At 41.0% G+C, this 16616-nt stretch overlaps 1 protein-coding gene across 2 annotated transcripts in view; it reads left to right on the forward strand.

Moving 5' to 3' along the window:
* dlgap1a (discs, large (Drosophila) homolog-associated protein 1a) overlaps positions 1-16616 on the forward strand; it is a 162054-nt gene that overhangs the window by 65996 nt on the left and 79442 nt on the right. The window contains exon 3 of one of the 2 annotated variants that reach the window (XM_061838973.1): positions 3435-4925. In XM_061838973.1, coding sequence (XP_061694957.1) covers positions 3552-4925 — 1374 coding nt within the window. In that variant the 5' untranslated portion in view covers positions 3435-3551. The remainder of the gene's footprint in view (positions 1-3434; positions 4926-16616) is intronic. The other variant, XM_061838974.1, reaches the window with a different exon arrangement.

The following is a 16616-nucleotide window of genomic DNA, read 5'->3' on the forward strand; positions in this document are numbered from 1 at the left end:
TCACATGACGTCACAGACAATATGGCAGCCACCTGGATGTCATACTTTCACAACGTTCCACTTTAATAAAACGCTCCCAGCTCATTTTTTCCGACTTGTATTATCATCTGTGTGATTAAATGATTAACATTTGTAGTTTTGATAACAATACCCATTTTAGAATGTATATGTTGGTGTCAGTGGCAGTTTAAATTGACGAGTCCGGTAGTCTGTTGTTCATAATATTAATACTGTTAGGCACAGCAGGGTTTGACAACAACTCAAGGCAGAAAACAATCAAATATGTTGCAGTGGAATTGTAGGTTACCTGTTCAAGAATTTAATAACTTGATGGCAAGAGGGAAGAAATTGTTGGAATGCCTGCTATTTCTGATATGCATTGATCGATAGTGCCTACTCGTTGGAAGGAGCTGGAAGAGCTGGTGGCCAGGACGTGGAGGATCTGATAGGATCCTGCCTGCTATTGTCACTTCTTGGCGAAGGTTACCTGGGATAGCCTCCAGTTCACCTGTGAAATGTAGTGATACAGAAAATGGATGGATGGATGGATCGTGCAGATTGTCATACAGTAATGTTGCGACTGGTAAACACAAAAAAGTGCTTCAGTGTAATGGAAAATCAGCTGTAACAGACAACTCCTCCACCACTTAGTCCGTTAAATCCAGAGTCTACTGTAAAGTATCAATTATCTTATGCAAATGGTCTGTTATTTCACAACTGATATTTCCCCATATGAAATTGATTAGAAATTATTTGTTGTTCAATGATACTTGGCAGTATAAGTCTTTTGACCCTTGTGTTTCTGAACATAGCAGTCTAATTTATGGGAGAAAAAAATATGCACAGGTTAATCTAAAACTAGTAAAGTCAGATGAAGTGTAGGAAATATCTGAGCAAAGTTAGCAATCTATCTTTGGTCTTTAGGTGAAAAAAGAAACGGTGTGTTAGATTGTATCTATTTTGATACACGTGAGTGAGAGGAAGAAAAGAGAGCAAGTATCCTGCATTAAAGAGAGAGAACTCATTTAGGATCTCACTTTGGCTTCAACCAGTGGAGCTGTCAGATGCTGTTAAGCAGTATTTTTTGGAGTAAGTGGGACAGAGCAAGGCCGAATAGATATACACAAATCTGCCATTAATACTACACCGTTGACACATGGCCGTTCATTTGGGATGAAACTGCCTTGTGAAGAGTCAGATCACTGATATTTAAAAGAGTTCAAACTATCGTGCCTGCAATTCCAAATGTGTGTATTTTTTATTACACTGAGGAAAAAGTAGTACTTCTTAGCCGCTTATCCTCACAAGGGTCATGGGGAGTGCTGGAGCCTATCCCAGCTGTCAACGGGCAGGAGGCGAGGTAGACCCTGAACTGGTTGCCAGCCAATTGCATGGCACATCGAGACAAACAGCCGCACTCACAATTACACCTAGGAGCAATTTATAATGTAATATTAATGTTGCATGTTTTTGGGATGTGGGAGGAAACGGGAGTGCCCGGAGAAAACCCACACAGGCACGGGGAGAACATGCAAACTCTAAACGGGCAGGTCCGGGATCAAACCCAGGACCTCGGAAACTGTAAGGCCAAAGCTTTCCAGCTGATCTACCGTGCCACCCCAAAAACATCCGTGGTAGGATAATTGAATACTCCAACATGCCCGTAGGTATAAATGCCTGATTGTTCAGGGTGTATTCTACCTCTCGCCCGAAGATAGTTAAGATAGGCTTCAGCACGCTTGGGACCCTAGTGAGGATAAGCAGTAAGGTTGATGGATTGATGTTTGAAGATAAGTGCTGCAATCAAGAACAAAGACAGAGAACTGTTTAGAATGAAAATGCTGAGATATAACTTTGGACTCTTTTATTCAACTATTTTTCCAAATATTTTTTTTTTGGGGGGGGGAGGGGGGGCGAGGCTAAAAACTAGTGTCGTAATGGAAACAGGCTGGTTGGTCTAATTTTTTGCACAAGTTCTCTCCTATCTCTAAAGACATCCTCATCCCAATGAGTGACCATTTGTATTTCAAATTGCCATTTCCTCATACTTTTTAACCTGAACCCATTACAACCAGCCTCGCTTGCAACTCGCCATCAAATTGTGCGGCAAGCGTAAAAAAAGTTATCTTCCCTGAAGTGTGACATGTTTTGTATTATTTGAGCTAAAGTGTTTTGCAGACTTGCCCCTTGAGCATTGTGTTGCAAGGCAGCATGGAACTGGATGGGGTTTGCTGTTCCACGGCCCATTGACAGCCTGACTGCAGTCAGAGAGGCTGCCGGAGGTCAAGCGCAACAGTTGCTGGCTTCATGTGCGGTCCAAGTAGGAAAAGGGGAAAAAAAATTAAACAAGGGTTAATGATGCATGTCTCACCGCTGTGGCCGCATATGACGGACCCTTCGGCGGCGCAGAAGTGTGTTGTCCTGCTCAATTTCAAGCAGTCTTGGTGGTGTGGCTTATAGTCATTATGTCGGCTCAGAGGCTGCTTCTCGACAGCCTTAGAGAGAGAGAAGAAAGTCTTTTATTGATAGCAGAAATTTCCAAGGAGGTGGAACTTTGAGAGCATTTACATCATACTCAATTAGGATCCTAATATCATACTCAATTTACATCAAATAATACTAACATCTCTCATCTTTAACATTTAAGGTTGGGGTCAAGGGAGAGTATTTTCTCTGATCATTTATTGGTGTATTATTATTATCAATATCTATATTTCTGTTTTGTGTATTTATTTTCTTTTATTTTGTGTATAGTTTGAGTACATCATATTGGAGAAATGGTATTTGTATTTGCTTTCTTTCTACCTTGTTTTACTCTGCTCTCTGGAGTCAGGTTGGCAATGCAGTTGAGAATCTGTTCTCAGTGGTCTTACCTGGATGCATCAAGTTGAAATAAATAAATTAGAAAAATTAAAAACATTGTATATTATTTTTCAAACAGATTTTGCCAACCTTGTTAGTTTGACAGTTGAAGTGCTAATCTTATGGCTGATAATTCATTGTACTTTTGATTGTTTGTCTTCATCTATGTGGTCTGGTTATCTACAGCAGACCTTACGTTTGAATTTCCCTATTGAGGGATTATATTGAGTAAATTTTTTTTTTAAGTTTAAATGTGACTACTTTCTTTGCCTTTCATACTTGCGTGACAGATATTCTTGGATAAATTATTTTCAATCCCTGATTCTCCACAATCATTGTCTGCAGTTCAAGAGACACATTCTGCAAGAGCATTTGATAGTTTAGCTGCTGTATGTATTGCTGTTCGGGAATCACGACCTCAGTGCAAACATCATTGCTAACCCCAGCAAATCTTCTTTGTCATTGTTGGCACTACTATTTGCATAGGATCAGATTGTGGTCAAAACTGCTGGTCATTGATGCGCTCGCTGCCTCACAAAATGTCTTAACTTCATTCTTTTCTTCTTTTTCAGAGTCTGAAGTTCTCCTCTCAGGGAAAGTCATCCAAAGCCTTTCTATGAACACAGGCCTGCCTGTAATCACTCATCCATATCATTCCTGTTTTGTTTCCACCCCTTTCGCCCTACATCATGAAAGGCCTCTCGAGTAGCCGGAGTCACCATCATGTGATGTCCTATGAGCCATCATATGAGCCACTTGTTCAGCATGTTGACCGCAAGCCATACTTGATTAGTCAGATTGACATGCCACTACCTATTGCTGTGCCACATCCAAATGAGCTGTCCTACTACAATGCCCAGCGCACATCGTACCCCTCAGACAGTAACAGCATTGTCCCATACGGAACCTTTCCTAGACGATGCCATTCCACCTCCTCATCTCACCATCCTGAGGTAAAGGATGAGTGTATGGCTATGGTACCATATGTAGGAGGAGGGGGAGCAGTAGGTGGTGGAGGCTATGGAGGTAAAACACCCACCCGGGCACCAGCAAACTTTGCAGACCCATTTGAGCATCAGCCATCTTTCTCCAGAGATGGTTACCATACACTGCAATATAAACGAGGAATGTTGGCCCAGAGTGGGGGCATCGGGTCCAACGTCAACAATGACAGCCCAGGGCGGATTCGCCACCTGGTCCACTCAGTCCAGAAACTGTTCACAAAGTCACATTCACTGGAGGGCCCACATCACACACAGTCTGTTAAAGGGGCCAATAATGGGAGTGTTAATGGTGGTGTTGGTGGTGGAGGAGGTGGTGGTGGTGGTTCAAGGGCAAGTCCAGAGGGTGATGTGCCACTGATGGGAGTCGGCCAAAGGAAGCGCAGCAAGAGTCGTGAGCGCTGTCGATCAGCGGAGCCCAAACATCGAAGCCACCACCATCATCACCACCAGCTTCATGACTCAGCATCTGCACCAGGCTCTGGATATTGGAGCTCAGATGATAACCTGGAACGGGAGCTGTGTCTCTACCACCCTCACCACCACCAACCACCACCCTCACCTTCACCGTCCATTTCCCCTTCACAAATAGCAATGACAATGGGTCGGTACCCTGGCAACAACCCTGACAAGTTTCCCCAGTCACAAAAATACTTTATGATGGACCCTTATGGCACAATAAGTGAGCACGCAGACAACTATGCACATCATGGCCACACACACCACCATTCCGCACTCAGAGCCTCACGGAGCAACAACGATGTCAAGTATGCAGCGCCATCCTCTTGTGTGCCAATTAGGGGTAGCAGCAATAACATCGGTGGCAGTATCGGTGGAGGAAGTGGTCCCTTGCTGTCTCTGGGTCTTGTGGATGTGCCCCTTGTGAAGAAAGGGACATGGTCGTCGAGCTTAACGGTGAGCAGGGCCCGAGAGGTCTACACCAACAACAGCAGTCACAACCAGCTCCGAGCCAGCACAGGATCTGGTATCCTAAACCTAGATAGAGCTCTAGTCAAATCTAAGGGCAGTCAGCAAAAGGAGAGCACTTGCCATTTCCTACAGGTAATTAATTCCACCTAAATTCCAATCCACAACTAGTTGACTCTCCTCCTTCTCCCTTCTGTTGACCGTCTTCACACCTCGACTTATCCTTCATTGTTGACAATGTTCCCTCTAAGCCGGTGGTATTCAATCTAGTGTATTTTCCAAAATAACACTTCGGAGAGAGAGAGATAGAGAGGCCAAATTTATACCATCTGACTGAAGCAATTCAAATTATACTAAAGTGCCCTGGTAGAGCTTCTGACTTTCAATCTACTTTCTTAATTTACTTGGTATTAAATCATAATTCATCGGACATCAACTGCCCAGATTGTTTAGGTACTAGAATATGCCAGTATGAAAAATATGAGAGTGATAATACTAGAAAAATTATTTGCGCTCATTTTAGCCATGAAACAACTTCTGTTTGAGACACATCAACTACTGGGCTAGAAAACACACAAAAAAAAACAAGTTTCATCATAAAAGACGTAGAGATCCACCATTCTGAATGACTATGCACATGAACAGGACAAAAAAAAAGCTATAGAGAGGTTAAAAATTCTTGACAGTTTATCATAATCTCTATCACACTCCATTACAAGTGCTTAATCATGTCCGTTTTAATTGGTTTAAAACCAACAAAACTCCTATGACGAGTGCAAATGTTGGATCTCGGTTTCCCTTGCCTGGATGCCGGTCACCGGGGCCCCCCTCTGGAGCTAGGCCTGGAGGTGGGGCTCAAAGGCGACATGCCTGGTGGGCAGGCCTGCACCCATGGGGCTCAGCACAGCCTGAAAAGGGTAACATGGTCCCTCTTCCTATGGGGTCACCACCTGTGAGAGGGGCTATAGGAGTCGGGTGCGATGTAAGCTGGGCAGTGGCCAAAGGCTAGGACCTTGGCGATCCGATCCCCGGCTACAGAAACTAGCTCGAGCGACATGGAATGTCTCCTCTTTGGCAAGGAAGGAACCCAATTGTTGCGTGAGGTTGAGAAGTTCCGACGAGATATAGTCGAACTCGCCTCTACAAACCGCTTAGGCTCTGGTACCACTCCTCTTGTGAGGGGTTGGACTCTGTTCCACTATGGAATTGGCCAAGGTGAGAAACGCTGCTGCTCCTCCACATTGAGAGGAGCGAGATGAGGTGGCTGGGGGACTTGATCTGCAAGCCTCCCGGATGCCTCCCTGGTGAGGTGTTTCAGGGCTGTTCCACTGGAAAGAGACCCTTGGATGACCCAGAACACGCTGGAGGGACTATGTCTCTTGGCTAGCCTGGGAACACCTCGGGATCCCTCCGGAAGAGCTGGAAGAAGTGGCTGGGGAAAGTGAAGGCTGGATATCCCTGGTGAAGCTACTTCCCCTGCGACCCGACCCGGAGAAGCGGTAGAAAAGGATGAATGGATGGATGGATGGATGGATGGATGGGAGTACTCATTGGTGAGGACCTCTTATGGACAGACAATATCTCAGTGGTCATCAAGTAGGTTCAACAGGGTCTCCACTTCCTGAAAGTCCTCAGAAAAGACAACCTGGACACAAAAGTTTGTCTGGCCTTCTTTCACTCATCTATTGAGAGCTTGTTGACGTTCTGTGTCTCCATCTGGTACGGGAGCTGCACTTAGGGAGACAGAGAAAGGTTTCAGAAGACAATCAAAGCAGCACAAAAGATTGTTGCCTGCTTTAAATCCATGGTCGTAATTGAGTCAAATAACCGACATGTCACAAAAGAAAACAGTTTAACAGTGAACACAAACTGACATACTGACAAGTGTTTGGTAACTTTTTGATGAAAAACGGAATATAAAGAGGACCTTAGTACTGTAAATCCTTACTATGTAATGCACTGCTGTTAACAATATCTGGTGTAGTAGGAATGGGTGATCTGGTAAAACAAATTATTTTTATTTTTTTATATCGTCAAACCCCGATTACACTGGGGAACAACTTTTTTTTAATTTGTCTGAGAGCATTTTTTAACACATTTTTGTGTGCAGAATCCAAAAATGATCTCAGTTTTTCTTAATCACGTCAAGTTTTGAACACATTTTTTACTTATTTTCTATTTTTTTAATTGCCAATTGTAAAGCATACAATAATAGAAACTAAAGCTAGTTATCAACATTTTATTCACACCTTTTATTAACAACACTTTCCTTTACCCATCCATCCATCCATCCATCCATCCATCCATGAACATTTAAAACAGTCACCCCAACATTTAAGCATACAAAGCAAATAAGGCAAATAAAATAAAATAAATATAAGAACAGTTTTCATCGAATATTGTAACAAATGTAGGAAATATAACAGTGCACTAGTTTGAAGTCCTATCTCCCAGGTTGGAGGTATCAGATACAAAATTAACAAACTGTCCCCTCGGGGATAATGTGAACACTGGATTGTCAACATTACTGGCCTGCAGTTATTGTCCTAAATACCCTGTTAACATGATTGCTACTTTCAAATTTGTGTTGTCTTTAATAAACATATAGGTGAACTAGTTTTGCCATTTTCCAAACCACATGAATAATGATGACATGGCTTTGGTTTGGCGGCCTCACCAATAGCAGTGGCTAAATGTTGATGCTACATGTCCTGCGCTATGAGTGACAGGCTGTACTGAAGCCACTCGCATTTTTATGCTTTCCACATAATCACTCGGGTAGTACTTCTTCAAATGAATGAACAGGTTTGCTCAGTTGCCCGTATTTGACGATGCCTTGCACATCAGTTATTCAGTCAATGTACCACGTCACTTTGAAGACATTGCCACACAACGGATGTTGGATACATCCCGCCTGGCCAATTTTAATGCCAGGTCAAGGAGGGGCCACCTTGATCTTGCTAAGAGGAGGGAACACGCACACATCTGACCAGTGAGATTAATATAACATTTATCACGATCTGTAATCGCAACCATACAATTGCCCAGCCCTACTCTAAACATTTATAAGGTCTTACCTCCACAATCAATGCAGATGCTAAAACTACCAAAATAGGTTTGGCCCTACTATTGCATTAGTAAGGAATGAATTGGGAAACTGGAAGATGATTGTGTAATTTGACACCTAACTCAACAAAAAAAAATCTGTCACTGTGGTTTGGTCTGTATCGACATAATCTGTCAACAAACAACCCAAGTGTCCTCTCTGTCTCTGCCTACATTTTTTAAAGGAATGCTTTTGCTTTTTTCTCCTATTCTGTAGCATTGTTAAGTCATAACACACAGATGTGGAGGGATTGGCAAAAATGAGTCTTTGGTATTGGACAGCAAGTGTTGAACTGAATTAGTGCATCTTATAGGTGCCTCACACACATGCAGTACTAACTACATTGGAGAGCTGAATCTTGGTTTACTTCCCCCATCAAACTGCTAATCAGTAACTTTATGGCGCTGTTTAGACGTGCATCATCATACATATATGATGGTGAGGCATTTTAATTGGGGAATATTTAGTTACACTAATGACTGTACTATATTATTGATAGAAGGCAATAATAATCACAACATGAATCAAACCTATTAATGTGAGGAGGCAGTTACACGTTCCGTTCCCAGCAACATTACTCTGTTGGCCAATCAATGAACATCACTGCCAAACTTGAACTTTCCACGAGCATTTTAAAATATAAAAGATTCCTCACAAATATAAATAAATAGCATTTATAAATGAAAGATGCATTTAAATAATAATATTTTAACAGTACTTTGACATTAAGTTAACGAATTGAGGAATTACTATTTTACAGACAAGTTGAGACAACATGACTGGAAAAAAAGGAATTCACTCTCTGCTTAGGAAAAAAAAAATAGCAGTTATGTTCTTTGTTTCTGGAGAATCTGTCTCATAAAATGCTTGGACCGACTAACCAAACTCCTTAAACAGGTTTGTGATAGATATTGACAACAAAAATCAATTACAGGAAAAGCTACAAATTTACACCAGGTGAAACATGTCGTCCGAAAAAAATGTGAATATTAGATGTCTGTACTGTAGCCACCTGATGCAAACATCTGTGCTGAAGCAGCAACTTTAATGGAGAAGGTTCTGGCATTATAACTGCATTTGTAGAATACTTGTATAAATGGTGAACGAACTCAAATTATTTTTAAAGGTATCAGTTGTCAATTGCATCAGTAGATATATATATAATATACCGTAACGTTGATCTACCATGCCAAATTTGCAAAATAAATGCTGATTTAAGACATATATTGACATTAAAATAACAAACAATGGTATTTGACTAGTTCTTGCATAGTAACAGGTGTCACAGATTATTGTGTTCATTTCAATTATATATTCCCTGCCCCATACAAAAAAGAAAAAAAAAAAAGCAATCAGAGCAAACATAATAACTGTTCATATCTGGTATTTGGAGCGCAATAGTGCCTACAGCTTTTGAGGGAACCTTGCAACCCAGTAGACTCCCCACTGCAACCACTTCTCCGTTACTCACATTCACTCACCCAACTCACATTCAGGTGTTTTATAAACCTCACCCCCTACTGCCCACCTGCACCTCCTTTAGTGCTTCTTGGTTTGGAGAGCCTCTCTATTCTTTTTCCTCCTCCTCCTCCTCCTCCTTCTCCTCTTCCTCCTCCTCCTCCTCCTTACACCATTTTAATTGAATTGAGTAAAGACATAAGTGCAATTAGTAGCAGCCTTACTCTCTAAATTCTAAGCAATAACATGAGTACATGAAGAACAACACCCTTCACTTTTTGTAAACATCATTTTTAATTTCTCAGTTTTGTCCTGCCTTTAAATCACTTAGCTTTCTTTTTCTTATTGTGATTGTTTTGCATCTGTTCTTGCACCTATTTGTGCTTGTGCTCTTTTGTTGAGGTGATGTTGGGGAGATCTTATATTTGTTGCTGTACCAAGAGAAAGTTTGGTGGAAATTGAAAAACGCCATTCAGAGGCCACACAATTTTCAAAATAAGTTGGCATGTTTTCCACATGTTGGTCCGTTCATGAAGAGACACCATTTAATTAAAGATGAAAGAATCTCGAAGACTGTGTTATTAACAGCATAATTGAATTCTGTCAAAGCATCCATTGGATTATGAGGTCAAATGCTGTCAAAACAATAATAATAATAGCATTGGCCTCCCAGTTCTGAGGACCTCGGTTCAATCCTGGCCTCATCTGTATGGAGTTTGCATGCTCCCCCCATGCCTGCGTGGGTTTTCTCTGGGTACTCCCAAAACATGCAACATTAATTGGACACTCTAAATTACCCCCAGGTGTGCAACCAGTTAACGGTGTACCCTGCCTCCTGCCCATTGACAGCTGGGATAGGCTCCAGCACTCCCGGGACCCTTGTAAGGATAAGCGACTCAGAAACTGTATGGATGCATATTTTTATATATATATTTTGGTGCCCATTTATAAGAACAAGGAAGATGTGCAGAGTTGTGGGAACTATAGAAGAACACATTTCATCAGTTGTATGATGAAATTATGGGAAATAGAAGTGGAGAGTTCACTCAGGACAGAAGTAAGTATTTGTAAGCAGTAGTTTAACTCTTCTAGGGAAACGTAGCACAGATAGATTATTTGTCTTGATGGTTTCGTGGGAGCAGTACCGAGAAGGTCATAAGGAGCGACATTGGAAATTTTTAGATCAAGAAAAATCTCATGACAGGTTACCCAGAGAGAAATTGTCATAATGATGGAGGAAGTTTGTAGTGGAAGACATGTTAGTAAAGTAAATGTTAGTAAAGGACATTTTCAAGAGCACTAGAACGGTGGTGTAGAGTGACGTAAGTGTGACAGAGGAATTTACGGTGGAGGTGGGACTGGATCAAGAATCAGTTCTGAGCCCCTTCCTGTTAACAGTGGTGAGGGATAAGATGACAGATGAGGTTGGACTGGAATCCCTGTGGACCATGATGTTTGAAAATGAGAGAGGGGATGGATGAACATTGAGAAAGCAGGAGGGATTCACTGGAAAGGAGAGGAATGAAGGTGAGCAAAGTAAAAGAATTTATGTACATAGATTGGAGAGGTGGAGGGGGAAACGTGAGGCTACAAGGAAAAGAGCGGACTTTCAATGATAATGGCTGTATTTTCGGGAACTCAAGAATGCATGGACATTTTTAATTTGTATTTCACATGTTTACTGTGGCCCAGTAGGGCTAATATAAAGTAACATACCAAATTCTAGAAAAAAGTTGTGCGGTAAAATATGGGACTTTTAAATTTCCTGCAATGAGTCTCACATGGAGACATAGCTGTGTGGAAGAGTGATCTGTGTGTGACTGGACCATTGTCATTGCTCTTGGGTGGTGTTGGAACAGGCAACATGCTTAAATACAGCTTGAGCTGATGATAACCATGGGTGACTTAAATATGTCCGCAGATGTCCTGCACCTATCCACACCCATGATAGTTGTTGCCCTTCTCTCCACACCCCCATTGTTGTGTAATGGCCAATCCGATGATCTAAAATGTACATACTTATAACAATAATACTAATTAACAATAATAATAGTATTAATGCATTCAATAAATTGATTTCTACAATAATTGAGGGTTCGATGTATGCCATTCAGATATCCAGGAATGAAATACATCCGACATCCACCACAAGTCTGCGTAAATCACATCATCTCTTTTTCCTTGTGACCCAATCAAATTCACCAAAATTACAGTGGACAAGGTTAGATGTGATCTCAGAAGGCAAAATTTTAGACCTTCACTTCAGCAGTCCAGAACATTGCAAAAGGGAAAAAGAAACATTGAAACTATTTCAAACATGTGAAGGAATGTGTCAGGTGTCCTATGCGATAAAATAGTGAAAGGTTTATATGTCACTCGTGTTGCCGGCCATGATGTGACATGTTAGACACAGTGGCACTGAAGACATGAACTGAGGCAGAAGAGATGTGGTGGAGATAACTATGGTGAGGTTCTTTTTAGGAGAGCTAGTGAGTATAATACTAGAAGGATGATGAGGTTGGAGTTGCCAGGCAGGTGAGCATGGAAGACACCAAAGAGAAGGTTGACAGATGTAGTGAGGGCGGACATTTGGCGTAAGAGAGGAGGATGCAGGCATTAAGCTTGAAAAAAGGATGCTGCGCCATGAGAACCCTTAAAGGGAAAGAAAGAGAAGTTGAGCTCATAGTGAGACAAAGTCAGATAAAGGCAGGCACTATAATAGGTTTCTGATCTTTCTGAAAAAAATAATGTTTTCCTGAATCGAAGTGGTAATTAAGTTAAAGAAACTAGAAAGTGGTTTTGACAACATGGTATGTAATTCCAATGAAGACTCATGTTATTCCAACATTAATTTATATAGAGTCGGCATGGTGGCACATCTTGGTTAGAGCCTTGGTTAGGGTTCCCGGCCCCAACTGTGGGGAGTTTGCATGTTCTCCCTGTGCCTGTGTGAGTTTTCTGGGGGCACTTCGGGTTCCTCCCACATCCCAAAGAGATGCATTAATTGGAGACTCTAAATTGCCCCTAAGTGTGATTGTGAGTGTGACAGTTTGTCTGTCTCCATGTTCCTTGCAATTGACCCCTCCGTACAGGGCACTTAACCACGCCTCCTGAAGTGACGTCACGCCACGTGCGCTGATGTAAGACAAACAGTAAAAATGGCAAATACAATACAATACACTCAGAACTGAGATAGACTCCATGCTTCTGATTTCATTCCAATCAACGATATATTATTGATTCTAAATACAATACATTCTTAACTGAGAGAGACCCCATACTTCTGATTTCATTCAATCATTCACACGTAGCAATGTTATGCTAGCGGAGAACGTCTCATTCATTTATACGAGACGTGTATTAAAAATCAAATTTAGGGCATATCTTTGTGCAAACACAGTCTGGTTAACTTTTGGCCGCGAGCCAGCAAGAAATCAATACGTTTGTGCAGTCCGATCATCGCTAAATATCGCTCAACAAAGAATAAGTGTCTCAATCGTTCACACGTAGCAATGTTATGCTAGCGGAGAACGTCTCATTCATTTATACGAGACGTGTATTAAAAATCAAATTTAGGGCATATCTTCGTGCGAACACAGTCTGGTTAAGCTTCTGGCCACGAGCCAGCAAGAAATCAATACGTTTGTGCAGTCCGATCATCGCTAAATATCGCTCAACAAAGAATAAGTGTGTCAATCGTTCACACGTAGCAGTGTTATGCTAGCGAAGAACTTCAAATTCATTTATACGAGACATGTATTGAAAATCAAATATAGGGCATACCTTCGTGCAAACATATGTGTTCCGGTTGATATTAGATGGATTTAGTTGATGATGCGGTCTTCCACAAAGTTTGATACATCGAAGGCATTTTTCGTACTGGGTCTTCGGTTTTGGAAAGGGTACGAATCGAACTCCACCAACTAGCCTTTCAGGATACCTGTCGTCACTATTACATAGTAAAACGCTGAGGCCCCCTAGCTCAGTGGTTAGAGCACTGGTTTGGTAAACCAGGGGTTGTGGGTTCATATCCCACTGGGGCCTCCACTCCCTGAGAAGGGTTGCGTCAGGAAGGGCATCTGGTGTAAAAATTGTGCCAAACATGTATGTTCCTTCATCTGAGATGACACGCTGTGGCGACCCCGAAAGGGACAAGCCGAAAGGAGCTTTTTACGCGATAAAACGCTAACTAACCCTATACTGGACCATGCAATGTTGTCTGAGAAAATGGCGTGAGCAAAAACGGGCTTTGGTCTATGCAGATCTCTGGCCTCTGATTGGTCATTGACGCGGATTGCGCAATATCCACGGAGGGGTCAATTGGCTGACAACCACTCCAGGGTGGATCCCGCCTCCTGCCCGATGATAGCTGGGTTAGGGTCCAGCACTGCCACGACTCTTGTGAGGATAAGCAGGTCAGAAAATGGATGGCTGGATGTATAAAATTCAAATTTTTATTAGGTCCCTAAAAGCTTGTGGTTGATGATTTCCTTTCCCTATCTTTCTAAACATTTTGTTCTAACTCTGTTTCTCTCGGTCTGTCCCAGCTTCTAAAAAAAACACTTGACTCATACGAATTAATTAGAAAATAAAATAAGGAACAAAGAGTAGTATGGAACAAGAAGTACTCATGACATAAAGTGGTGCAAAACATCACTTAAATGTACTCAACTGAAATTCAATAAAAGGTCACAACATTAACTAATTGTCTAATTGTCAAATAGTCCCTTGGTCTCCAAAAGCTACGGGCTGTCATATGGAACATATCACTGACTCTCTTCATATACAATCCCAAACATCCCACAGGCGATGCAGTAATGCACGACACAGAGTTGATCATTTGGAGCTTTAAATATAACAGTGCCATTCATGCAATGCACTATTGCACAGCTTTGCCTTCATTACATAAAAATATCATTTATTGAGCTAAACATAAACCAACAATCGTCAAACATTCCCAATGGAATCTGTCAGCAGCTGCATTACTGTGTTAGACTGCTCCTCAGCTTTTCCAGCACAACAAGTACAGACTGCAGTTAAAGCGAGGACTGCGTGGGCGAGAGGCACCGCTGATGTGGCTGCAGCTGGTCCTTTCCCCGCATTCGCTTTTTATAGCCAAACTGCTCATTTGTGTCTCTTTTACGTCACATGCTCTCGCACACACAAATGCACGCACACACGCATGTAGAAAGCAGAACCGTTCATCCTCTTTTCCTTTGTGACTCATGTATAATTAGTCAGAGTAGCAGTGAAATGTGCCTGCTGCTTGTCTCCTTTATTGTGAAAAATTATTATTGTGTAAATGAAGGTGACAAACACTTTTTTTGACACACCACTGGCATGACATCCCCTCGAACTAATTTTCTAAAAACTGAAGAGCTGTGATGTTGACTATTACATTTCCGAACATCACACAATAATTATTGATACCGTTATTGAATAAAATAAGTCTGATATGCCTTATACTGATTCTTTACAAAAAAATAAAAATAAATATTCCACTGTTATTTACTTTTGTGTTAATGTGCTGTTCACTGTCACCCCATTGTAACTGAGTGCAGAACACTTCTGTGAATCCCCTTGAAGGCTTGGGCTTGTCGTAGGATTTGTTGATTTAAAAAAAAAAAAAGAAGAAAAAAAGAAAAATCCTGCATTGTACAATGATGTATTTTGCTCCAAAGCCAGTTTTGTTGGACCTTTCAAGGAAAGCGCCAACCTACATTTGTAGTCACTTTTTCGTTGTTTTGGGTGAACGAATGAGTTTGGCAAGTTGAAATGTATGTACAAAATATGTGCTCAACAATCTGTTTATTTTGGTGTTACTAACGCAATACTTTACACTACTAAGCAAGCACGTGTTGTTGCTTTATTCCAGATAAGATTAAACAGAGAGACACCTTGTTCAGTTTTTTTTTGTGTTCCAAGGAAAATTAAATGAAAATACACACACACACACACACACACACACATATATAAAAACTTTTAGATTTAACCGCTAGGGGATTGACATTGCCCATCATTTCTTAGTATACACCAGCCCTCTATACACCATTTGTTTGTTTTTGTTTTTTTAAGAATAGCCAGAGCAAAGTGACAATACTTTATCTTATACTTTTATTCACGCTGAATCCAAGTAAACTCACTAGGCTAAAAATATTTAAAATATCAGAATCAAGTTATATCAAGTATGTAGACTAAATAATGTCATGAAAAAGTATACACATTTTTATCACATAAATAGTGCCTATTATGAAAATAGTAATAGGTTACAAAATTGAAATCGATCCATGCCACAGAACCTGGACAGCTTGCTGTAATCAATGCAAAATTAACTCTGATGTCGACCAGAAAATCATGGAGGTGAATGTCCGTTCATTGTGTCCTGCCCTGAAGCTCAACATATTTATTGTTATGCAGAAAAAACAACCCAAAACTTATCACTAAGCCCAGCTTCGAATGGAAAAAAAAAAAAATAAGATTTTGAGGCGGCAAATCAAAGTATGGACTTAAATTATGACTGACAAGCAGTTAATGATGGAAAACCCTCAAACATGCCTGAGTTAAAATAATTCTATGAAGAAGAGTGTGCCAAATAGTCTCAAAAGCAGTGCAAATGACTCATCATCTCGTATCGCAAATTTGATTTCAGTTATCACTGCCAAGGGTAGCACAACCACTTACGAAATTCATTGGCCAATTATGTTTTCAAATAAGCCAGGATAGGTTTGAATGTTTCCCCTTAATAAAAAAGAGAATTTAGAATAATCATTTAGAATCTGTATTTATTAAATATTATTCATCTATCATACATACTTTATACAATGAGGTTAGGTTCCAGCTCCTCGCAACTGTGGTAATGAAAACTCTTATTAATAATTCATTTAACACTACTTATGCTGTTCAGTGTTGTGAGTACGCAGGAGGCAATCCCAGCATATTTGGTGCAAGTGTTAGGGTGTGATTTATCCGACAATTAGTCACTCGGCACAAAAAGTCATCGGCATTAAACCTGTATGTGTCACGTTTGTGTAAAACCTGGAAGACCCAAGTGAAGGGAAGCAAGGAGGCAAGGCAGGAGAGCAGAAATATCACAACATGTGTTAATTTCCAAAAAAGGCTAACAAATGATTCAGGTTATACTACATTAACAATGCCCCAAATGTGTAAATAAAAAATAACAAAGACACTGACCACTAAGAAAGATGGGATAATGAAACATGGGCTAAGAGAAATGACATTTGACAGACCAACGAGAAGTAAAA

This window comes from Syngnathoides biaculeatus, chromosome 13 (genome assembly GCF_019802595.1).
Source record: "Syngnathoides biaculeatus isolate LvHL_M chromosome 13, ASM1980259v1, whole genome shotgun sequence".
Taxonomy (NCBI): Eukaryota; Metazoa; Chordata; class Actinopteri; order Syngnathiformes; family Syngnathidae; genus Syngnathoides; species Syngnathoides biaculeatus.